This window comes from Scyliorhinus canicula, chromosome 24, assembly GCF_902713615.1.
Source record: "Scyliorhinus canicula chromosome 24, sScyCan1.1, whole genome shotgun sequence".
NCBI lineage: Eukaryota > Metazoa > Chordata > Chondrichthyes > Carcharhiniformes > Scyliorhinidae > Scyliorhinus > Scyliorhinus canicula.
In genome coordinates, this window is record NC_052169.1 from 17,663,593 (window position 1) to 17,688,253 (window position 24,661).

At 51.7% G+C, this 24,661-nt stretch overlaps 2 protein-coding genes across 2 annotated transcripts in view; both read left to right on the forward strand.

The window, feature by feature from the left end:
• Positions 1–17,480, forward strand: part of lrrc61 (leucine rich repeat containing 61) — a 34,353-nt gene extending 16,873 nt beyond the window's left edge. The window contains exons 4-9 of the mRNA XM_038784433.1: positions 1,434–1,494; positions 1,804–1,889; positions 2,583–2,648; positions 4,635–4,703; positions 16,488–16,610; positions 16,759–17,480. Coding sequence (XP_038640361.1) covers positions 1,434–1,494; positions 1,804–1,889; positions 2,583–2,648; positions 4,635–4,703; positions 16,488–16,610; positions 16,759–16,844 — 491 coding nt within the window. The 3' untranslated portion in view covers positions 16,845–17,480. The remainder of the gene's footprint in view (positions 1–1,433; positions 1,495–1,803; positions 1,890–2,582; positions 2,649–4,634; positions 4,704–16,487; positions 16,611–16,758) is intronic.
• A 5,604-nt stretch (positions 17,481–23,084) lies between these two features.
• idh3a (isocitrate dehydrogenase (NAD(+)) 3 catalytic subunit alpha) overlaps positions 23,085–24,661 on the forward strand; it is a 30,949-nt gene continuing 29,372 nt past the window's right edge. The window contains exon 1 of the mRNA XM_038784286.1: positions 23,085–23,213. Within this exon, the coding sequence (XP_038640214.1) occupies positions 23,187–23,213 (27 nt within the window). The 5' untranslated portion in view covers positions 23,085–23,186. The remainder of the gene's footprint in view (positions 23,214–24,661) is intronic.

Consider the following 24,661-nt stretch of genomic DNA (forward strand, 5'->3'; position numbering starts at 1 on the left):
CAAATGTGCGGCTCAGCTAGTCATAGCCGCAACCGGAAGTCAATTATTAACACTCTTAAAGATTGGTCCATCGACTAGAAGGGAGATCTAAACTGACTTCCCTTCTCTCCCCTATCGAGGGCAGTCCAGAGTTTCCACCCAGTCTAACCGGCCATGGATTGAACACTCTGAGAGATAGAAGCATTTGTAGGCTGGGAGACCTTTTCAGAGATGCTTCCTTGTGATCCTTTGAGCAGCTATGTCAACAATTTGTCGTGTCGCGACACTCCTCTTTTTAAGTATTTACAACTTATAGACTTTATCCTTAACAAGACAATTTTGCATCTTGACTCCTCGATTTCCCCGGTGGAAAGAATCCTAAAATCTGTGGAGCCTAACTAATTAATCAGCTAGTTCTATGATACTTTAAATTCTAGAACTTGGCAATCATATTGGGCGAGTAGACATGGGGTAATATTGGTCTGGTGAAATTTTGGTTTGCAATAAAATAAAGACGACCCAGTTTAAGGGACCGCACAGTTTGCATGTAACGCCTGGGGCTGGATTCTCTCCCCCCCCCCCCCCCCCCCCCCCCCCCCCCGGTAATTCTCTGGATGGCCCGAAGTCCCGCTGCTGTCATGCCGGTCCCGTCGACGGGAATCAAACCACCTATCTTACCGGCAGGACCAGGCGGCGCGAGTGGGCTCCGGGGTCCCGGGGGAGGACGCGGGACGATCTGGCCCCGGGCGGTGTTCCCACGGTGGCCTGGCCCGCGATCGGGCCCACCGATCGGCAGGCGGGCCTGTGCCGTGGGGACACTCTTTTCCTTCCGCGTTCACCATAGTCTTCACGATGGCGGACGCGGAAGTGACCCCCTCCCGATCACATGCGCAGGGATGACGTCAGCAGCCGCTGACGCTCCGGCGGATGCGCAGACTTCCGTCGGCCGGCAAAGTCCTTTCGGCCCCGGCTGGCGTGGCGCCAAAGGCCTTTCCCGCCGGCCGGCGGGGCGCCAACCACTCCGGCGCAGGCCTAGCCCCTCAAGGTTAGGGTTTGGCCCCTAAAGGTGCGGACAAATCCGCACCTTTGGGGCGGCCCAACGCCGCAGTGCACGCCGGTGGGTTCTGCTTTGCCACTCTCAAGGATTAGGGTAAGGTGGGTTACCAGAAATGTCTGATCTCCCCTTGCCGGGCAGACCACGGCAGCATCTTCCGGGCGACCTTTGCCAACCCCTCACCCACCATCCTTCCTGCCGGGCAGTCTGAGCTCCTGGGGATGAAGCAGCAGTGCCACCTCCAGCTTGGAAAGAGCAGCTGATGATTGAAATCCCCTACCTCAGAGAACTTTAAAGTCAGTGATATAGACGTCACAGTGGCAAAACCTGCATTCTTTTAGCTTCTACTTACGGGAGATGATATTTAAAAAGACAAATGTGTTTTTTTTTTAAATCGTAGATCCCCTCCACTCCTGTGAAAACCTGCAGAACCTAAATTTGTCAGGAAACCTAATCAGCAGGTAAATCAGAAGTTATTTCCTTTGTATAGTTTGTATTGTGTTCTAGGCAGCTCCATATTTAGTCAAAGCTGCTCCGTTTAGGTGAAATGAAAATCGCTTATTGTCACAAGTAGGCTTCAAATGAAGTCACTGTGAAAAGCCCCTAGTCGCCACATTCCGTCGTCTGTTCGGGGAGGCTAGTACGGGAATTGAACCGTGCTGCTGGCCTGCCTTGGTCTGCTTTAAAAGCCAGCAATTTAGCCCTGTGCTAAACCAGGTGTTGCAAATTTAGGCGGAGTATTGCTTTTAACTACCTGCACTGTCCTCTAGTGTTGATGTGCTTCGTCCCCTCTCTGAGTTGAAGAATCTGGAGACAATTCGATTGAAAGACACCGTTTGCAACTTCACCAATCCAGGTAATCGATTTACACCCTCGGGTCATGGTTCAGTGTGTAGCACTCCGGCCTTTGAGTCAGAAGACTGTGGGCTCGAGTTGCGCTTCCCGAGCAGAAAATCTGGGCCAGCGCTCAGGGGAGTTATCCCCAGTGTCCTGACTTACCCCTGAACTAAAACCACTCAAACAGATTTCTATCTGTGGGAGCTTGCTTTGCGTAAATTGGCTGCCGGGTTTTCAAGCATTCCAATGTGCTGACACTGACAGAAAATGCTTAATCGGTGGTTAAAAACCCTTCCCTGAAGCCATGAAAGGCTCCAGATAAATGTCTCATCTTTGAAAGCAATAAAATAATTGGACAAGAATCCAGTTGATTCCTTTCCTGTTATGTTTTCTCGCCTGTGTAAGTGGCAGGATTGCAGCAGGAGATAAATCCTCGGCCTTCTATTATTTATGGTACCTTGGCTACAAATAATGAAGCAAGGTTAAAGAAAGGGTGACTCATTTCAAGCTAGTTAGTCACCATGTAATGGTGCCTGTAGCAATGTGATGCGGCACATACTTTATGTGAGATATTAAATAGCTTTTAAAGGATAAAATAATTGCTGCTCCCATGTTCCACTGTAAAGCTCTGCGTGCTCGAACGAAATGCGAATATCTTAGATGCTGTTTTTTATGGAAAGATGTAACTGTGAGTGAAGTCTTTTGTTTTCAGTTTGCATGAATACATCATATCGGAGGGCCATGCTGGAAATATTTCCAAAAATCAAAGTATTAGATGGTGAGTAATGAAGCCACTGGATTACCAGCTAAATGTTTTTGCTTTATCTAAGGTATTCATTTTGGACTTGCAATGAAACAGCTTTATTGATCTTCACAGGGATTGGGCCTCCCGTTATTTAGCACGCACAGATATAGGGCCGCTGAACTTAAATTCAGAAAGGCAGATTAAATTGTTAAGGACGCAACTGGTGAAGTGTCCAGAGCCAACTCCTTTCTCCCCACATCAGCCTGTCCGTGACTATGTGAGTGACTCTTATTGCCCCCTGAAGGGAATCAGCCACATTCCAGGCCAAAAGGAGAATGATTCAAGGATTCTTTTCTTTAGAGTGGTCATTTTCAAGTCCTCGGTGCCCTCTTGTCATTCCCTGATCTGTTAAGAGCATGAAGAAGTCATTTGTTTCCAGGTTGCTCCCAGGGGTACAGCTGTAGACTCTCTCTCTCTCCCCTCCCCCCCCCCCCCCCCCCCCCCCCTCCGCTCATTGTCCCTCTCCTCCCAGGGTAAGAGAGAGCTGCCTGCTCTCTGCACTGCAACCTGGTTGCTGAGAGTCTGCATCCCAACATCGTGAGCTGGGATTCCAGTGAATTCATTGAAAATAAATCCTTGTTTAGTGAGATGTACTTACTGTGTACTGACCCTACTGTGGGGCTCAAGGGCTCCGTTGAGTACCCCCCCCCCCCCCCCCCCACACAGCTGTCTCTCCGCCTAGACCACCCCAGCTAAAGCCGGCACTGGGTAAGCCTGATACTCTGGGATAGAGGGGCAAACCTCAGTTATAACTTGTGTTTTCAAGCCCTCAACAGAGGAACAGGAGGATGAAACTGACAGGGGCACATCAACGGAAGAGAAGGCAATAAAGGCCACAGTGGGATTGCCACTCTGTGAACCACCCTGGCTTGCCATGCCATTGTGTAAAGATTGCCAACCCATCAGTATTGTGTGGTTGTCGGCTGCACATGGCTTCCTCGCGTTGAAAGATGACACTGACAGGCCTCTATTCGAGACACTGAAACGCCCTGAGGCGATGGACGAATGGCTTCAGGCTGTGAATCTGGAGATCTCTCGGCACAGATCCGTGTGTAGACGGTGAATTCCTGATGGTCGCTGAGCCCTTGGTTTCAGACAGAAGTGACCCCCTGGCAGCAGGACCCACCGAACAGACCTTTCTGGGGCCCCCTCTGCTCCCCTTGCTCGAGGAAAGGGTGTCCCAAACATGGGCGGTCCCAAACTGCTCTGACCGATAAAACTACACCCAGTGGGATCCTCACCCGTGTGGTCGAAAAGACGATAAAACACGTGAATTTCTGTTTGTGGTACGTGCGCACATTTATGGATAATCAAAACAGTGAATGCTCTGCAAATGCCATCGTTTCTCGGATGCTTACACAATATAATGCTGACATCTGTGATGCCCAAGTCTCTGCAGAAGGCGAACAGTGTGAACCTACCTTTACCTTTGATTGAACCTGTAAAGGGGCTGGTTTAGTTCAATTGTCTGGACAGCTGGTTTCATGATGCAGAGCGAGGCCAACAGCGCGGGTTCAATTCCCGTATCGGCTGAGGTTATTAACCTTCTCAACCTTGGCACTTGCCTGACGTGTGCTAATCCTCAGTTATATCACCAGCAGTCACCTCTCCCTCTCAAAGGAGAGAGCATCTGGGATTATGGCGACTTTACCTTTTACCTAAAGTCAGGGAGTGATTATTTTTCTCTACAGTAATCGCACAGAAAGCAAATGAAACAGAAAAGCTCCATCTTAAATCAGAGAGCCATTTGTGATCAAACTTCTCATTCCTCTCTGTGCCGTCGCAGTCATCAGTTGTTACGGTGCTGTTCAGAGCTACGTCTTTCTATTCTTGATCTAAAATAATTCAAGCTGTGTATTGAATTATTTTGTTTCTTCCCATTTAATTAAAAATTAAAGTATCGGGATACTCGGCAACTGTGGTTTGGAAAGTGCAGCTTCTCTTCTGTTTTGTCCGCAGGGGAGAGGATGTCAGGCAGTGGTAGAGATTTGTACCAGGTCTGCAAAGATATGGATTCTTCTCTGAAAGGTTTGGTGCCTTTTCGTTATAATATTGTTGCGATGTGTAAATGAACGGGCGTTTCCCTGGAGGTGCTCGCAGAGACATTGACCAAACTCGGAAGTGTGTTTTGACGCTGGTGTGCTGAGTGGGGTTCCCGTCGTCCCAGTCAAGTTTATATCTCCAGTGGCCCTGCTGTCAGGTCACACTTATTCCACGTTTTCAGAAGTGTGGGGCGGGATTCTCCGAGCCTCCGTGCCGAAATCGCGCTCGGCGCGGGGGCGTAGTATGGGCGTCAGACGCGCAATCGGGTCCGACGCCGCTCCCGCGATTCTCCAGACAGGAGAATCGGCGCCAATCACGCGCAGTCAACACGGCGGCAGTCGGGGGCCAGTGAAAGAGGCTCACGCGGCGATTCTCCGCCGGCAACCGGCCGAGTTCCCACCGGCATGGTTCCACCCGGCAGGCACTCGGAGTGGCGGCTGCGGGCTGAATGGGGGGGCGGGGTGATCCATCAGCCGGGGGGGGTGGGAGCTCCAGGACGGCCAGGCACGCGATCGGGGACACCAATCGACAACCGTGCGCGATCTCGGCTTATACCCTCGGGGCTGGCCCGCTGTGTGGGTTCGCTATGTTGCGCGGGGCTGCTGTGCGCATGAGTGGATCTCCGGCCCGGAAATGCATTGCCCCGTATCAGCAGCCGGAGCTGCGAGGACTACTCCGGGGCCCTGCTAGCCCATTCAGGATTTCAGTAAGGCGTTTGATAAGGTTCCCCATGGTCGGCTCATGAAGAAAGTAAGGAGGTGTGGGATAGAGGGAAATTTGGCCAATTGGATAAGTAACTGCCTATCACATAGAAGACAGAGGGTGGTGGTGGATGGAAAATTTTCAGACTGGAGACCAGTTACCAGCGGTGTACCACAGGGATCAGTGCTGGGTCCTCTGCCATTTGTGATTTTTATCAATGACTTGGAGGAGGGGGCTGAAGGGTGGGTCAGTTAATTTGCTGATGACACCAAGATTGGTGGAGTAGTGGATGAGGTGGAGGGCTGTTGTAGGCTGCAAAGAGACATTGATAGGATGCAGAACTGGGCCGAAAAATGGCAGATGGAGTTTAACCCTGATAAGCGCGAGGTCATTCATTTTGGTAGGACAAATTTGAATGCGGAATACAGGGTCAACGGCAGGGTTCTGAGGAATGTGGAGGAACAGAGATCTTGGGGTTCATGTCCACAGATCTCTGAAGGTTGCCACTCAAGTGGATAGAGCCGTGAAGAAGGCCTATAGTGTGTTAACGTTTATTAACAGGGGGCTTGAGTTCAAGAGCCGCGGGGTTATGCTGCAGCTGTCCAGGACTCTGGTGAGACCGCATTCGGAGTATTGTGTGCAGTTCTGGTCACCTCACTATAGAAGGGATGTGGAAGCATTGAAAAGGGTGCAAAGGAGATTTACCAGGATGCTGCCTGGTTTGGGGGTAGGTCTTGTGAGGAAAGGTTGAGGGAGCTAGGGCTTTTCTCATTGGAGCGAAGGAGAATGAGAGGCGACTTAATAGAGGTTTATAAGATGATGAGGGGGATAGATAGAGTGGACGTTCAGAGACTATTTCCTTGGGTGGATATAGCTGTTACAAGGGGGCATAACTATCAGGTTCAGGGTGGGAGATATAGGAGGGATGTCCGAGGTAGGTTCTTTACTCAGAGAGTGGTTAGGGTGTGGAATGGACTGCCTGCTGTGATAGTGGAGTCGGACACTTTAGGAACTTTCAAGTGGTTATTGTATAAGCACATGGAGCACACCAGAATGACAGGGAGTGGGATAGCTTGATCATGGTTTCGGACAAAGCTCAGTACAACATCGAGGGCCGAAGGGCCGGTTCTGTGCTGTACTGTTCTATGTTCTATGTTAACACTATAGCACAGTACAGGCCCTTCAGCCCACGATGTTGGGTCGACCATTCATCCTAATCTAAGATCAACCTAACCTGCACCCCTTCAATTTACTGCTGTCCATGTGCCTGTCTAAGAGTTGCTTAAATGTCCCTAATGACTCTGACTCCACCACCTCTGCTGGCAGTGCATTCCACGCGCCCACCACTCTCTGTGTAAAGAACCGACCTCTGACCAGAGAATTCCGCCCATGATTTTTGTTTCGTGATTAAAACAGCATCATCGGCCACCGAAGAAACTTTTTGTTTTAATCCTTGACAGGATAAATGACTGTTTCTGGCCTTTTTCCTTTTTTTTTGGAGTTTTCCCAATTAAGAGGCAATTTTTTTTTTTTTTTATAAATTTAGAGTGCCCAATTATTTTTTTCCAATTAGGGGGCAATTTAGCATGGCCAATCCACCTACCCTACACATCTTTTGGGTTGTGGGGGTGAAACCCACGCAGACACGGGGAGAATGTGCAAACTCCACACGGACAGTGACCCGGGGCCGGGATTCGAACCCGGGTCCTCAGCGCCGTAGGCAGCAATGCTAACCACTGTGCCACCGTTCTGCCCATTAAGAGGCAATTTAGCGTGGCCAATCCACCTGCTCTGCACATCTTTGGGTTGTGGGGGTGAGACCCACGTAGACACGGGGAGAACGTGCAAACTCCACACGGACAGTGACCCGGGGCCAGGATCAAACCCGGGTCCTCCGCGCCATGAGGCAGCAGTGCTAACCACCATGCCGCTCTCTCTGATATCATCCCAACCAATATTTAGATTTTTTGTTTCTCATTTTCCACAATTCCAAATTTCCACTTCTATGGCATTCCCAGCAAGTCAACAAACGGGCGTTTAAATTACGTCAGGAATGCTATTAATAAAGTGTGAAGGGAAATGTGTGTAACGTTTGCAGGAAGCCGTTGCACCATGCGAGGCTGTCTAATTAATCAACTTGATCGGCAAAACTTTTTTTTAATAAATAATTTTTATTGCAATTTTTACAAAATATAAACATCTTAATTTTGTTAACATACAACCGCGGTAACCCCCCATGAGCAGTACCCAGCTTCAAGAGCAACTTCAAACAACAGGAAAGAACAAAAACAAAGAAAAAGAAAGAAGAGAAAAACAAAAGAGGAAAAAAAAAGAGAGAGAGATAGCACCTTCCACAAACCCATGTGCACAGTTCTCCCTCCCCCCAATCCTTACGGCAAGACCTTCTTACAGAGTGATACAGCACCGATGGTGGCCTTCGGCTCATCAGGTGTGTGCTTTGCTTGCAACTTTCTATAGTCTGTTCCCAGGTAGTTATTGTGCAGTACGCTCATATTTTGGCCTTGTTTTTGTGACGCTGTTGTCTATCATTCCAAATCTAACTGAGCATCGGCTGTTTTTTGTTAGACTTAATTGCTTGTTCTGGTGCTTATGAAATTGAGGGCAAATTTCCTGGGCTTGCTATCCTCCTCACAATCCTCTGTTGGTCGTGTTTTTGGGCAGGTTTTCTCCAGTGTTATTGATTCTGCTCCTTCGCCTGCACTGACAACACTTTCAGTGTTTTGACAACACTGCAGAAGCAGCACTGCACCAAATCACACTGAGACACTTAGAATATTCCAATACTGCACCAAAACACACCAGGACATTGATAATCCACCAATACTGACCAAAACACAGACGCTTACAATCCTCCAATAATAATCTTTTTAATCACAAGTAGGCTTACATTAACATTGCAATGAAGTTAATGTGAAAATCCCCCAGTCACCACATTCTGGCACCTGCACACTGAGGGAGAATTCAGAAAGTCCAAATTACATAACAAGCACGTCTTGTGGGACTTGTGGGAGGAAACCGGAGCACTCGGAGGAAACCCACAGAGACATAGGGAGAACATGCAGACTCCGCACAGAGAGTGACCCAAGCCGGGAATTGAACCTTGGGCCCTGGCGCTGTAAAGCAACAGTGCTCCCACTGTGCTGCCCAATACAGCAGCAAAACACACCGAGACACACACACCCCTCAAATACTGCACCAAAACACACCGAGACACTTACACCCCTCCAATACTGCACCAAAACACACTGAGATATTTACACCCCTCCAATACTGCGCCAAAACACACCGAGACACGTACACCCCTCCAACACTGCACCAAAACACACCGAGACACGTACACCCCTCCAACACTGCACCAAAACACACCGAGACACGTACACCCCTCCAATACTGCACCAAAACACACCGAGACACGTACACCCCTCCAACACTGCACCAAAACACACCGAGACACACACACCCCTCCAATACTGCGACAAAACACACCGAGACACTTACACCCCTCCAATACTGCGACAAAACACACCGAGACACACACACCCCTCCAATACTGCACCAAAACACACCGAGACACACACACCCCTCCAATACTGCACCAAAACACACCGAGACACGTACACCCCTCCAACACTGCACCAAAACAAACCGAGACACACACACCCCTCTAATACTGCACCAAAACACACCGAGACACGTACACCCCTCCAATACTGCGACAAAACACACCGAGACACTTACACCCCTCCAATATGGCACCAAAACACACCGAGACACACACACCCCTCCAATACTGCACCAAAACACACCGAGACACAAACACCCCTCCAATACTGCACCAAAACACACCGAGACACACACACCCCTCCAATATGGCACCAAAACACACCGAGACACTTACACCCCTCCAATACTGCACCAAAACACACCGAGACACGTACACCCCTCCAATACTGCACCAAAACACACCGAGACACACACACCCCTCCAATACTGCACCAAAACACACCGAGACACGTACACCCCTCCAATATGGCACCAAAACACACCGAGACACGTACACCCCTCCAACACTGCACCAAAACACACCGAGACACACACACCCCTCCAATACTGCACCAAAACACACCGAGACACACACACCCCTCCAATACTGCGACAAAACACACCGAGACACATACACCCCTCCAATACTGCACCAAAACACACCGAGATACATACACTCCTCCAATACTGCACCAAAACACACCAAGACACATACACCCCTCCAATACTGCACCAAAACACACCGAGACACACACACCCCTCCAATATGGCACCAAAACACACCAAGACACATAAACCCCTCCAATACTGCACCAAAACACACCGAGACACACACACCCCTCCAATACTGCACCAAAACACACCGAGACACGTACACCCCTCCAACACTGCACCAAAACACACCGAGACACGTACACCCCTCCAATACTGCACCAAAACACATCGAGACACACACACCCCTCCAATATGGCACCAAAACACACCGAGACACACACACCCCTCCAATACTGCACCAAAACACACCGAGACATTCCGCGCGCACGCCGCCCCCACCCCCCTCCCCCACGATTGCTGCTGTTGCTGACATTTTAATTTTCCTCAAGAAATTCGACGAACGGCTGCCACCTTCGAGCGAACCCTAGCGCTGACCCTCTTAAGGCCAACTTTATTTCCTCGAGGCTGAGAAACCCAGCCATGACGTTAACGCAAGTCTCTACACTCGGGGGCTTCGAGTCCCTCCACATTAATAAAATCCGTCTCCGGGCTACTAGGGAGGCAAAGGCCAAGACGTCCGCCTATTTTGCCCCCTGAACTCCCGGGTATTCCGACACTCCAAAGATCGCGATCTCTAGACTCGGCACCACCCGTGTGTTAAGCACCTTGGACATTGCCCTCACGAACTCTTGCCAGAACACTCTAAAAGCTCCGGGCATGCCCAAAACATATGGACATGGTTTGCAGGGCTGCCCTTGCACCTCATACAACTGTCTTCTATACCAAAAAACTTGCTCATTCTCGCTGCCGTCATGTGTGCCCAGTGGACCACCTTAAATTGAATTAGACTGAGCCTGGCACATGATGAGGAGGAATTAACCCTGCCCAGGACCTCTGCCCACAGACCCGCTTCCAACTCCTCACCTAAGCTCCTCCTCCCACTTGCCCTTGAGCTCCTCCACCGGGGTTTCCTCCACCTCCTGTAGATATGCGAAGCCCTCCCCTCCCCCACCCAGGTGCCGGAGACCACCCTGTCCTGTACCCTCAGTGGTGGCAGCTTCGGAAAGGCTACTACCTGTTTTTTCAGGAAGGCTCGTACTTGCAGATATTTAAAGACGTTTCCTGGCAGCAGATTAAATTTGTCCTCTAGCGCCTGGGTAAGCTTCCTTTTATGAACAGATCTCCCATCCTTCTGAGGCCTGCCCTCTGCCAGCTCTGGAACCCACCATCCATCCTACCCGGGACAAACCTGTGGTTGTTGCATATCGGGGTCCAGACCGACGCTCCTTCCACCTTCTTGTACCTCCTCCATTGTCCCTAGATCCGCAGTGTCGCCACCACAACCACTGGACTTTTGGAATAACGGGTCGGCGAGAACGGCAAAGGAGCCGTTTTCAAAGCCCCCAGACTAGTATCTTTACATGACTCCGCCACCAGCTGTTCCCACGCCTTTTAAAGTCCCCTTCCATTTGCTCCACCAACCGGGTCAGGTTGAGCCTGTGCAGGGCATCCCATTTCCTGGCCACCTGTATACCCAGGTAACAAAAACTTTTCTCTACCATCCTGAGCTGCAGCTCTTTCAGTCTCTCCTCCTGCCCCTTGACCTGGATCACTCGCTCTTTCCCATGTTCAGTTTGTACACTGAAAAACTACCAAAATCCCTCAGGATCCGCGGAACCTCCCCCATCCCCTCCACAGGGTCCAAAATGTACAGGAGCCATAGCTAGTGGTTCTATAGCTAGGGCAAATAGTAACGGGGAGAGGGGACACCCCTGCCTCGTTCCCCAGTGAAGTTCGAAGTACCCCAACCTCAGCCGGTTTGTACATACGCTTGCTACAGGCGCCTGGTACAGCAATTTCACCCAGCCAATAAAGCCCTCACCAAACCCGAACCTTCCCAGCGTTTCCCACAGGTACTCCCACTCCACCCGGTCAAAGGCTTTCTCTGCGTCCATCGCTGTTACCACCTCCACCTCCCCTCCCTCTGAGGGCATCATAATAATATTCAAAAGTCTCCGGACATTGATATTAAGTTGTCTGCCTTTAACAAACCCAGTCTGGTCTTCCTCCATCACCCCTGGGACGCAATCCTCAATTCTTGTGGCCAGAATCTTAGCTAGCAATTTGGCATCCACGTTTAAAAGCGAAATCAGCCTGTATGACCCGCAATGTTCCAGGTCCTTCCCTCGTTTAAGAACGAGTGAGATTAAAGCCTGTGACATTGTTGGGGGGAGGGTTCCTTTCTCTCTAGCCTCATTGAAGGTCCTCATCAGGAGTGGGCTTAATATTTCCAAAAATTTCTTATAGAATTCTACCTGGTAACCGTCCGGCCCCAGGGCTTTACCCGACTGCATGCCCTCTGTACCCTTGACAATCTCCCCCAATTCAATCAGTGCCCCCAGCCCCTCCACCAAGTCCTCTTCCTCCTTTGCAAACCTCAACTGGTCCAAAAATTGCCTCACCCCTTCAGCTCCCGTCGGGGGCTCCGACTCGTATAGTTTACTGTAGAATTCTTAAAAGACTCCGTTCAACCCCCCTGGATCCAAGACCGTGTTACCCTCCTTATTCTTTACGCCCCCGATTTCCCTGGCCGCCTCCCTCTTTTGCAGTAGGTGTGCCAGCATTCTACTCGCTTTCTCCCCGTACTCATAGACTGCCCCCCTTGCCTTCCTCAGCTGTGCTACTGTTTTCCCCGTGGTCAGCAGTTCAAACTCCGCCTGCAGACTCCGCCGCTCCCTCAGTAGCCCCGCCTCGGGGGGCCTCCGCGTATCTCCTGTCCACTCTGAGTATCTCCTCCGCCAGTCTCTCCCTCTCCACTCTTTCTCTCTTTCCCCTATGGGATCGAATTGAGATGATTTCCCCTTTGACAACTGCCTTCAGAGCCTCCCAGACCGTTGCCGCTGCTACCTCACCCGTATCGTTTGTTTCCAGGTAATCCTGGATGTTCCTGCTAATCCGCCCGCAAACCTCTTTGTCCGCCAGCAGCCCCACATTCAGTCTTCAGAGTGGGCGCTGCCCTCTCTCCTCACTAAGCCGCAGGTCCACCCAGTGCGGGGCATGGTCCGAGACTGTGATTGCTGAGTATTCTGTCCCCGCCACCTTTGGGATTAACGCCCTGCTCAACCCCATGATCAGGTGGTGTGACTATAAATCCGGGATTTTGCCTAGCATGCGCCTCATAAATTCCACATCATCCCAATTCGGAGCATAGACGTTCACAAACACCACCAGGATCCCCTCCCACTTTCCACTACAATAGCCAAAGTCAATCGCACAAGAGGGATTTTGGGAGAACGGCTGGAACTAGTTTTGAAGGAGGCACAATACAAACAGGTAGATGTGCGAACTGTAGTTATCTATGTAACTGTGAAAAATCTTCAACCTACTCTTAAACCCCCTCAGTTCCATTTCTTGAGAAAAGAGCATAACTGTGGTGTGAATACAATATAGGAATTTATAATGGAAATATAAAACTGATAAAAATGATGACTGAATTATGTCTGCACATTCTGCTACACTTGCCCTCCAACCTGTAACCCTGTTTCACCTGAATACTATATCTGGGTTGTGACTCTTTCTTTATTCATTCGTGTCAGCATTTATTGCCCAACTCTAAGTGCCCTTGAGAAAGGTGGTGATGAGCTGCCTTCCAGAGAATCAGTGCAGAAGGAGACCAAACTTTCCATCAAGCCTGCACTGATCCTCCGATAAAGCAATCCACTTAGGCCCACTCCCCCACCCTGGCCGGGATTCTCCAAAACTGGGGCTATGTCCTCCATGCCTGCCAGAAAACGGGCGCGAATCATTCCAGACTTTTTACAAAGTCAGGAGTGTTTATCCGATGTCAAGAGGGAGAGCAGGGTCCCGGCATGGTCCCGCAGCTCCTGCTGCCGATACGGGGCCCTGCACTAATGACCGTGGGTCCACGCGGCAGCCATTTTCGCGCAGGCCCCCGCGCAACATGGCGGAGCCACACAGCGGGCCGGCGCAAAAGAAGATAGCCCCCCCCCCCCGGATCAAGCGCGCCAGCCGATCGGTAGCCCCCGATTACGGGCCTGGTCATCGTGGAGGCCGCTCCTGGAGTCTGCCCCCCCCCCCCCCCCCCCCCCCCCCCAACCAGGAACGGCCACTGCAGCCGAGACGGCGAGCTCCCGCTGGGTGAAACCATACGGGAACCACGCCGGCGGAACTCGGCGGGGACCCAGCCAGACGACCAAGGAGAATCACCACGGGGGCCTCCTTTCAACGGCCCCCGACCGGTACTGCGTCGACCGCGCACGCACAGCTGACGGGCGATTCTCCAGTCGCCAGAGAATCGCGTCCCGGCGTCGGACCCGATCGCGGGTCTGCCGACCCATTCCCCTCCCCTGCGCCAAGCACGATTCTCTCCGCAACCCCATGCATTGATCATGGCCAACCCACCTAACCTGCACACCTTTAGACCGTGGGAGCAAGCCGGAGCACCCAGAGAAATCCCACGTGGACACGGGGAGAATATGAAAACTCCACACAGTTACCCAAGGCCGGAATCGAACCTGGGTCCCTGGTGCTGTAAGGCACCAGTGCTTACCACTGTGCTAGCCTTCCTGAACTGCTGCAGCCCATGTAGTGCAGGAACACCCACAGTACGGCTAGGAAGGGAATTCCAGGATTTTGACCCAGCTACAGTGATATAGGGCTAATACATGTTGGTGTGTCGCTTGGACGGAACTTGCAAGCGGTGGTGTTGCCCTTGTCCCTCTAGGCGATAAAGGCTGCAGGTTTGGACGGATTACGAAGGTTCTTTAGGAGAGTTGTTGCAGTGGGTCTTGTAGATGGTACACTCTGCTGCTACTGTGTGCCGCCGGTGGTGGGGTGGGTGGGGGGGGGGGGGGGGGGGGGGGGGTGAATATTTGAGCAATTCCATAGGATTAACCACATAAAATGATATAATACACCAAAATAATTAGCATGACTCGCTGTGGCTCAGTGAGTGGCAGCGCCCTCATTTCTGAGTCACAACATCGGCAAGTGTTTCAATCATCAGATCCAGGCTGACGCTTCAGCGCAGTGTTGGGTGCCCTCGAGCCCCATCTGCCCACGCAAGCGGTGTTAAAAATCTCACGTCGCCATCTAAGGAAGAGCAGGATCGATTTACCTGGTCCCAGGGCCAATATTAATCCCTCAACCAGCATCGCTAAAACTGGTCATTATCGCAACTGGCTGTTTGTGGTAGTTTACAGTGCGCACATTGACTGCTGTGTTTCCGTGGGGTGGGACTGTGGTTAGCACTGCTGCCTCACATCTCCAAGGACCCGGGTTCAATTCCGGCCTCGGGTCACTGTCTGTGTGGAGTTTGCACGTTCTCCCCATGTTTGCATAGGTTTCCTCCGGGTGCTCCGGTTTCCTCACGCGGTCTAAAGATGTGCAGGTTAGGTGGATTGGCCATGATAAATTGCCCCTTAGTGTCCAAAATTTTAAGTGGGGTTACTGGGTTACGGGGATAGGGTTGAGGTGTGGGCTTAAGTAGGGTGCTCTTTCCAAGGGCCGGTGCAGGCTCGATGGGTCAAATGGCCTCCTTCTGCACTGTAAATTCTGCACTATAAATCCTATGTTCTATCACACAAAAGACACAGGAGCAGAATTAGGCTATTCGGCCCATCGAATCTGCTCCGCCAATCAACCAACCATGGCTGATATTTTTCTCATCCCCATTCTCCTGCCTTTTCCCCATAACCCCTGATCCCCTTATTAATCAAGAACCTACCTAGCTCTGTCTTAACGACACTCAGTGATTTGGCCTCCACAGCCTTCTGCGGCAAAGAGTTCCACAGATTCACCACCCTCTGGCTGAAGAAATTCCTCCTCATCTCTGTTTTAAAGGATTGTCCCTTCAGTCTGAGATGGTGTCCTCTGGTTCTAGTTTTTCCTACAAGTGGAAACATCCTCTCCACGTCCACTCTATCCAGGCCTCGCAGTATCCTGTAAGTTTCAATAAGGTCCCCCCTCATCCTTCTAAACTCCAACGAATACAGACCCAGAGTCCTCAACCGTTCCTCATCCAAGTTCTTAATTCCAGGGATCATTCTTGTGAACTTCCTCTGGACCCCACACGGTGTGGACTTGTTTGGGACATGAGGGGCGGGATTCTCCAACGGGTCGGAGAATCGCTGGGAGGGGGGGGGGGGGGGTCAGCGTGAGTGCCGCTCCGACGCTGGCTGCCGAATTCTCCGCTGCCGGCTTTCGGGCGGGGGCGGGAATCACGCCATGCCAGTTGGGGGCCGTTGGCAGCCCCCCCCCCCCCCGGCAACTCTCCGGGCCCCGATGGGCCGAGCGGCCACCCATTTTCGGCTAGTCCCGCCGGCGTGAAATAGACATGGTCCATCCCGACAGGACCTGGCTTGGAGGGCAGCTAGCGGAGTCCTCGGGGGTGGGGTTACCGGGTCCCACCGATCTGCGGGCGGGCCTGTGCCATGGGGGCATTCTTTCCCTCCGTGCCGGCCTCTGTAAGGCTCAGCCATGGCCGGCGTGGAGAAGAAACCCCCTGCGCACGCGATGGAAATACGCCGACAGTTCTGCGCATGCGCCAACTCGCGCCAGCCCACGGCGGCCCTTCGGCGCCGGTTGGCACGCCGTCGGCCTAGCCCCTGGAAGTGCGGAGGATTCCTCAACTTCCGGCCGGCCCGACGCCAGAGAGGTTCGCGCTGCTCTTGCCGCCGGCGTCGGGCCGTCCCGCCAATTGCGGGAGAATCCCAGCCGAGGAATTTGTGAGGGGCGCTATTTAAATTAAGGTTTGTTTTTTATTTTCAGACATGTGCAGCAGGGGCCCTATTGGTGGACGACCCGGTCCTATGAAGTGGGTTGAGGACAGTTACTGGAAGCTCAAACCAACGTCGAAAACTCAGTCTGACAAAGCCGTGGAGCAGTTTTATAGTAAGGGTTACTGTTTTTGCTCCTGTGCAATTTGGTGTTGGAGCATCTGATTCCATTTTAAATGTCGTTCAGCACAGTATCCTTCTTAAAAGATCAAATATTTTGTGGACTGATTCTGACTGGACCTTTCCTTATTTTTGTCACACAGATATTTTGAAAGAATGCAGGGAGCTCAACAATAAGGCTGCTGATATCATAGCAAACACAGAAAGGAACATCAGCAATGTAAAGTAACTGGGCACCACAGACAATAGGCGCAGTTACTTACAGAAACTCAAGGAATACTGAAACAAAATTCTACGATTCTATGGTTCTAACTGATAATACTGTCGTCTTCTCAACGAAACCGGATTTATTTTTTTAAATGAAGGAATCCCTATCGAAACCAAAGAAGGGGATGTGGGTCGTTTTCTGTAGAAATCTTTAGGTGTGGTAGTTCACAGGGGCCTGTCTCCTCACCATGCCCTATACTTGCGGAGTGGTGCATCTCAAGCTACCTGTAACCCTTTTGTCCCTCTCTAATGCAGAGGAATGCCTATGGTCCTTTGTGGACTATGGTTGATTACTTATGGGTGGGATATATGCTTGCCAAAAAGACATCAAAATAGCAGCACCATGTGAACCAGGAAATACGTCCAACCTGCACGGAATTAAATCTGTTTGTCTACCTCACTTGCTGCAGACAGGATTGTGTGTTTGAGATTCACACTATCTAGACCCTTTCACTGTAACTTCACTTTTTATTCCAAGCCATTTAGTCCGAAGAATGCTCTTTTTCCCCCGATATTTTGAGGTTTGGCAATTAATTTAGCTGGAATGAATCATTCACGTTTATACCTGTTGTGATAAAATAAACAATGATTTGTAGCATGTCTGCCTCTTGTGATTTATTTTGAAATACAAGATCCATTTTGGACTGCACTGTGTTTCCTGCCATCGCAAAATGGCCGCACAAGATGGCTGCCGGTACCCATCTGCACGTGCACACTGGTTCACACACGTTCTGTTCTGTGGGGAAGGGGGGAGGCGGTGTGTGAAGTAAATGACAAACTGTTTTTAGCTATTGAAAGTGCACGCCTGCAAAATACAGTCTTTGAGAGCAGTGGAGCTTCATGTCTGGGTGTGTTTGAAGTTTAAGATGTTTTTGTGAGTATTTGACAAAAGACGAACAAGGGCGCAGCTCTTAAGAGAGAATAGACAACCTAACCCTTCGCTTTGGGTAAAGAGCTTCATCTAAAACTTGTGAAATGCTTCTTCAACCCTGTTTTTAACCACCGTCAGAGTATGGTTAGATTGTTTCCTGAAGTTCAGAATGTCTCAAAGCATTTTTTGCTTTGCAAAAATATACTTAATTCGTAAAATATCTGAAAGAACATTACAAACATTTCAAAATGGCCGTCACACAAAGTGCAATAATATTCAGGTTTTCTGCATCGATCATGTTGCACTTTGAGGTGTTTCAATATAGTCAAAAGAACATTACAGACCTTTCAAAGTATTGATTCTTTGCAAACTGGCTTCTCAACCCGAATCTTATTTTAAACAAAGGTTCTGTACAAACTGACACGCCACTTCCTCTCCTGGCTTGCTTGCTAGGGGCTGGTTTAGTTCACCCGGCTAAATCGCTGGCTTTTAAAGCAGGCCAGCAGCACGGTTCGATTCCCGTACCAGCCTCCCCGGACAGGTGCCAGAATGTGGCGACTAGGGGCTTTTCACAGTAACTTAATTGAAGCCTACTCGTGACAATAAGCGATTTTCATTTCATTGAGATAAAGGCTGACATTTAATTAACCTTCCTGTTTACTCTTTGTCTATTACTTTTAAATAACCTGTCTGATTGAACAGCCAAGTCCCATTCGCTCCTCTCATTCTAAATATATTCTGGTTTTGTTGTCTTGAAAACAAAATGGATGACTTCACACTACCCCACATCGAGCTCCACCAGTCACAGTTTAACCCACTCATTAAACCTTTCTCTGTCCCTTTGTATATAGATTAGAATATGTGGGGGGAGAGTGATAAGTAAGTTTACGAATGACACCAAGATTGGCAGATGGTTAATAGTGAGGACGAAGGTCTTGGGAAGCAGGAAGCTACAGAAGGGCTGGTTAGATGAGCAGATCATGGCCTTTGGAATATACAACAGAAGGAGTGCAGAAGGAGGCCATTCGGCCTATCAAGTCTGCACTGACCTCCTTAAGCCCTTACTTCCACCCTATCCCCGTAACCCAATCACCCCTCCTAACCTTTTTTGGACATTAAGGGCAATTTAGCATGGCCAATCCACCTAGCCTGCACGTCTTTGGACTGTGGGAGGAAATAGAGATAGAGAATCTGGTGAACTGGTGTGACAACAATAATCTCTCCCTCAATGTCAACAAACAAAGGAAATTTTCATCAACTCAGGAAGCGTAGTGGAGAACATGCCCCTGTCGACATCAATGGGAACAAAGTAGAAAGGGTCGAGAGCTTCAAGTTTTTAGGTGTCCAGATCACCAACAACTTGTCCTGGCCCCCCCCCCCATGCCGACACTATAGTTAAGAAAGCCCACTAACGACTCTACTTTCTCAGACGACTAAAGAAATTTGGCATGTCAGCTACGACCCTCACCAACTTCTACAGATGCACCATAGAAAGCATTCTTTCTGGTTGTATCGCAGTTAGTATGGAGCCTGCTCTGCCCAAGACCGCAGGAAACTACAAAAGGCCGTGAATGTAGCCCAGTCCATCACGCAAACCAACCTCCCAGCCATTGACTCTATCTATAATTCCCGCTGCCTCAGAAAGGCAGCCAGCATAATTAAGGACCCCTCGCACCCTGGACATACTCTCTTCCACCTCCTCCCATCAGGAAAAAGATACCAAAGTTTGAGGTCACGTACCAACCGACTCGAGAACAGCTTCTTCCCTACTGCCATCAGACTTTTGAATGGACCTACCTCGTATTAAGTTGATCTTTTCTCGACACCCTGCTATAACTGTAACATATTCTGCAGTCTCTTTCCTTCCCAATGTACGGTATGCATTTTTGTACAGCATGCAAGAAATAATACTTTTCACTATATACCAATACATGTGACAATAATAAATCAAAGAGAGTTAGAGAAAGAAAACCTTTTTCACCCAAAGGGTGATGAGAATCTAGAATGCACTGCCTGACAGGGTCGTAGAGGCGGGTGTCATATGAGAGTACCTTTAAGAAATGGCACTTTATAAAATAGCTGTAGTGGATGTAGCTTTAAGAAATGGGTGTTTATCAGTGATGGCAGAGTGTGGGTGGAGCTGGGCTGTCTGTCTGCTTTTACTTTTACTTTCGGCTTGCAGCTACAGGGTATGTTTTAATTTTGTTTTAGGTTTGGAGCCACAGCAGGATGTGTGTGAATCTCTGCAAGCTTATGAATGTTTAGTTGGTGATTTCGAAGTGGTAACTGTTCTCAGTAGTGAAGTTAAACCTGCGGGGCGGGCAGTACCGGCGCTGAGGAGTGGCATGAACAACTCAGGCGTCGGGCTGCCCGGAAGGTGAGGAATCCCCCGCACTTTCAGGTGCCAGGCCGGCGCCGGTGGGGTTGGTGCCGCGCTTGCCAGCGCCGAAGGGCCTCCGCCGGTCGGTGTGAGTTGGCGCATACGCGGGAGCGTCAGCGTGTGCTGACATCATCCCAGCGCATGCGCAGGGGTGTTCTTCCCTGCGCCGGCCATGGCGGACCATTACACCGGCCAGCGCGGAGGGAAAGAGTGCCCCCACGACACAGGCCCACCCGCGGATCGGTGGGCCCCGATCACGGGCCAGACCACCGTAGGGGCCTCCCTGGGGCCAGATCCCACCGAGCCCCCCCCCCCCCCCCCCATCCCCCATGGACTCCGGGGGCTGCCCGCAGAGCCATGTCCCGCCAGTACGGACCCTGTGTATTTTACGCCGGCAGGACCCACTGAAAACGGGCGGCCACGCGGCCCATCGCGGGCTGGAGAATCGCCGGGGGGGGGGGGGGGGCCTGCTGCCAATGGCCCCCCGAATGGAGCAGCGCGATTCCCGCCCCCGCTGAATGACCAGCAGGGGCTCGGAGAATCCCGCCCGATGTCTTTCTGTAAAGAGGGTTCTTTTTGAAAGATTGAGTTACTTAGGGAGTACTGTATTCTTTGGGGAATTTATTGGTATTGATAGTTGTTAAGATGTTTACTGTGGGTTTATAAACTGGCTTGTTAACTGGCTTCATTTACAAACATTGTTTTAATTTAAAAGTACTGTAGATTTCTGTTGCATCACACCTGCAGAGCAGGCCTGTGTGCTCCCCATAACCACAATCTATTGAAAGTTGTGGGTCAGGTGAACTCCATGATACACTTTGGGTTCTCTAAACCTTGGCACATAACAGCGGGAAACCTCACAACTTTTAAGATGTATGTGGCTGAGCACTTGAAATGTTGATGGCGCAAATCATCATGAATGACTATGGTTTAGTGGCCATTACTAAAACATGATTAAAGGATGGTCACGACTTGGAGTTAAATATCCGAGGGTATCAAACTATTCAGAAGGACAGAGTGCCCACGTGCCAGATCATCGACATGGATACCACCATTACACATGAGAACACCACCCACCAGGTACGTGGGACATACTCGTGCAACTCGGCCAACGTTGTCTCCCTCATACGCTGCAGGAAAGGATGTCCCGAAGTATGGTACATTGGCGAGACCATGCAGACGCTGCGACAACGGATGAACGGACATTGCACGACAATCGCCAGGCAGGAATGTTCCCTTCCAGTCAGGGAACATTTCAGCAGTCAAGGGCATTCAGCCTCTGATCTCCGGGTAAGCGTTCTCCAAGGCGGCCTTCAGGACGCGCGACAACGCAGAATCACCGAGCAGAAACTTATAGCTAAGTTCCGCACGCATGAGTGCGGCCTCAACCGGGACCGAGGATTCATGTCGCATTACATTCATCTCCCACCATCTGGCCTGGGTTTACGAAATCGTACCAACTGTCCTGGCTTGAGACAATTCACACCGCTTTAACCTGGGGTTACCCCTACCTCTGGATCTGTAATGATTTAATTATCTGCAAATGCTCGCATTCTAAGCATTGTCTGGCATCTTTGAATTTGTCTGCATATATGTTTCTGGAACATACCTCTTCATTCACCTGAGGAAGGAGCAGTGCTCTGAAAGCTAGTGTTTGAAACAAACATGTTGGACTTTAACCTGGTGTTGTAAGACTTCTTACTGTGCTCACCCCAGTCCAACGCCGGCATCTCCACATCTCAGTGACAGTGGGTGGGGTCAGGTGTCTCTGAGTGGCAGGGGCAGGGCCCATGTCAGTGACAGTATAAAGTATAATAATCTTTATTGTCACAAGTAGGCTTACATTGACACTGAAAATTAAGTTACTGTGAAAATCTCCTAGTCACCACATTCCGGCGCCTGTTCGGGTACACTGAGGAAGAATTCAGAATGTCCAATCCACATAACAAGCACGGATTTCGGGACTTGTGGGAGGAAACCGGAGCACCCGGAGGAAACCCACGCAGACACGGGGAGAATGTGCAGACTCCACACAGACAGTGACCCAGCGGGGAATCGAACCTGGGTCCCTGGTGCTGTGAAGCAACAGTGCTAACCGCTGTGCTACTGTGCCACCCAGTGGGGATGGGGGTCAGGTGACTCTGACTGACAGGGGGCGGGCTCAATGTCTCTGAGTGACAGGAGGCGGGGTCAATGTCTCTGAGTGACAGGGGGCAATGTCTCTGAGTGACAGGGGGAGGGGTCAATGTCTCTGAGTGACAGGGGAGGGTTCAATGTCTGAGTGACAGGGGGCGGGGTCAATGTCTCTGAGTGATGGGGCGGGGTCAATGTCTCTGAGTGACAGGGGGCGGGGTCAATGGCTCTGAGTGACAGGGGGCGGAGTCAATGTATCTGAGTGACAGGAGGCAGGGTCAATGTCTCTGAGTGACAGGGGGGCAATGTCTCTGAGTGACGGGGGAGGGCTCAATGTCTGAGTGACAGGGGGTTGGGTCAATGTCTGAGCGACAGGGGGCGGGGTCAATGTCTCTAAGTGACAGGGGGCGGGGTCACTGTCTCTGAGTGACAGGGGGAGGGGTCAATATCTCTGAGTGACAGGGGGAGGGGTCAATGTCTCTGAGTGACAGGGGAGGGCTCAATGTCTGAGTAACAGGGGATGGGGTCAGTGTCTGAGTGACAGGGGGTGGGGTCAATTTCTGAGTGACAGGGGGTGGGGTCAATTTCTGAGTGACAGGGGGCGGGGTCAATTTCTGAGTGACAGGGGATGGGGTCAATCTCTGAGTGACAGGGGGCGGGGTCAATGTTTCAGTGACAGGGGCGGGGCTTGGGTGTTAGTGTTTGCTGATGTCCGTCGGGATGATTGACATGAGCCGGGGCCTGTAGGCATTCAGGGGGCGGGACATTCCTGAGGAATCTGTGATTGGCAGGGATCTGGACCAATGGTATTAGAGTGGGCGGTCCCTGGGCTGACGGGTGGCTTTGATTGGTGAGAAGGCGGGTTCTATGGTAACCGGAGGAGGGCGTGGAGCTGCGGGTCAAGGTCCTGCAGCGGGAAGATGGCAGCGGGTTTGTGGAGGAGAGCGGTGAGGAGAACCGGGGGTAGTGAGAGAGGGGAGGCCGGCAGCGGCCCAGGCCTGGGGGGCCTCGGGCTTCAGCTCCGCGGTGGGCGAGGGAGGCCGGGAGCCGCCGGCTCCACATGGACCCGGGCGGACGGAAGGGGCTGAGGGAGATGGGAGCGGATTGGCAGCGAGCCCCGGGCCGGGGTGTGTGTGGGAGGGGGGTGTTTGGGGCATCGGGGGAAAGGGGTGTGTTTGATGGGTGGGGGGGTGGGGGGGGGGAAGGGGGATGTTTGATGGGTGGGGGATGGGTGAGGGTGGGGGAAGGGGGTTGTTTGATGGGTGGGGGAAGGGAAGGGGATGGGTGGGGGGAGGGGGTTGTTTGATGGGTGGGGGGAGGGGGTTGTTTGATGGGTGGGGGAAGGGGGGTTGTTTGATGGTGGGGGAAGGGGGGTGTTTGATGGGTGGGGGAAGGGGGGTGTTTGATGGGTGGGGGAAGGGGGGTGTTTGATGGGTGGGGGAAGGGGGGTGTTTGATGGGTGGGGGAAGGGGGGTGTTTGATGGGTGGGGGAGGGGGGGTGTTTGATGGGTGGGAGAAGGGGGGTGTTTGATGGGTGGGGGAAGGGGGGTGTATGATGGGTGGGGGAAGGGGGGGTGTATGATGGGTGGGGGAAGGGGGGTGTATGATGGGTGGGGGAAGGGGGTGTTTGATGGGTGGGGGAAGGGGGTATTTGATGGGTGGGGGAAGGGGGTGTTTGATGGGTGGGGAAGGGGGGTGTTTGATGGGTGGGGGAAGGGGGGTGTTTGATGGGTGGGGGAAGGGGGGTGTTTGATGGGTGGGGGAAGGGGGGTGTTTGATGGGTGGGGAAGGGGGGTGTTTGATGGGTGGGGAAGGGGGGTGTTTGATGGGTGGGGAAGGGGGGTGTTTGATGGGTGGGGGAAGGGGGGTGTTTGATGGGTGGGGGAAGGGGGGTGTTTGATGGGTGGGGGAAGGGGGGTGTTTGATGGGTGGGGGAAGGGGGGTGTTTGATGGGTGGGGAAGGGGGTGTTTGATGGGTGGGGGAAGGGGGGTGTTTGATGGGTGGGGGAAGGGGGGTGTTTGATGGGTGGGGGAAGGGGGGTGTTTGATGGGTGGGGGAAGTGGGGTGTTTGATGGGTGGGGGAAGTGGGGTGTTTGATGGGTGGGGAAGTGGGGTGTTTGATGGGTGGGGAAGTGGGGTGTTTGATGGGTGGGGGAAGGGGGATGGGTGAGGGTGGGGGAAGGGGTTGGGTGAGGGTGGGGGAAGGGGGTTGGGTGAGGGTGGGGGAAGGGGGTTGTTTGACGGGTGGGGGAAGGGGGGTGTTTGACGGGTGGGGGAAGGGGGGTGTTTGATGGGTGAGGGTGGGGGAAAGGGGGGTGTTTGATGGGTGAGGGTGGGGGAAAGGGGGATGTTTGATGGGTGAGGGTGGGAGAAGGGGGGTGTTTGATGGGTGAG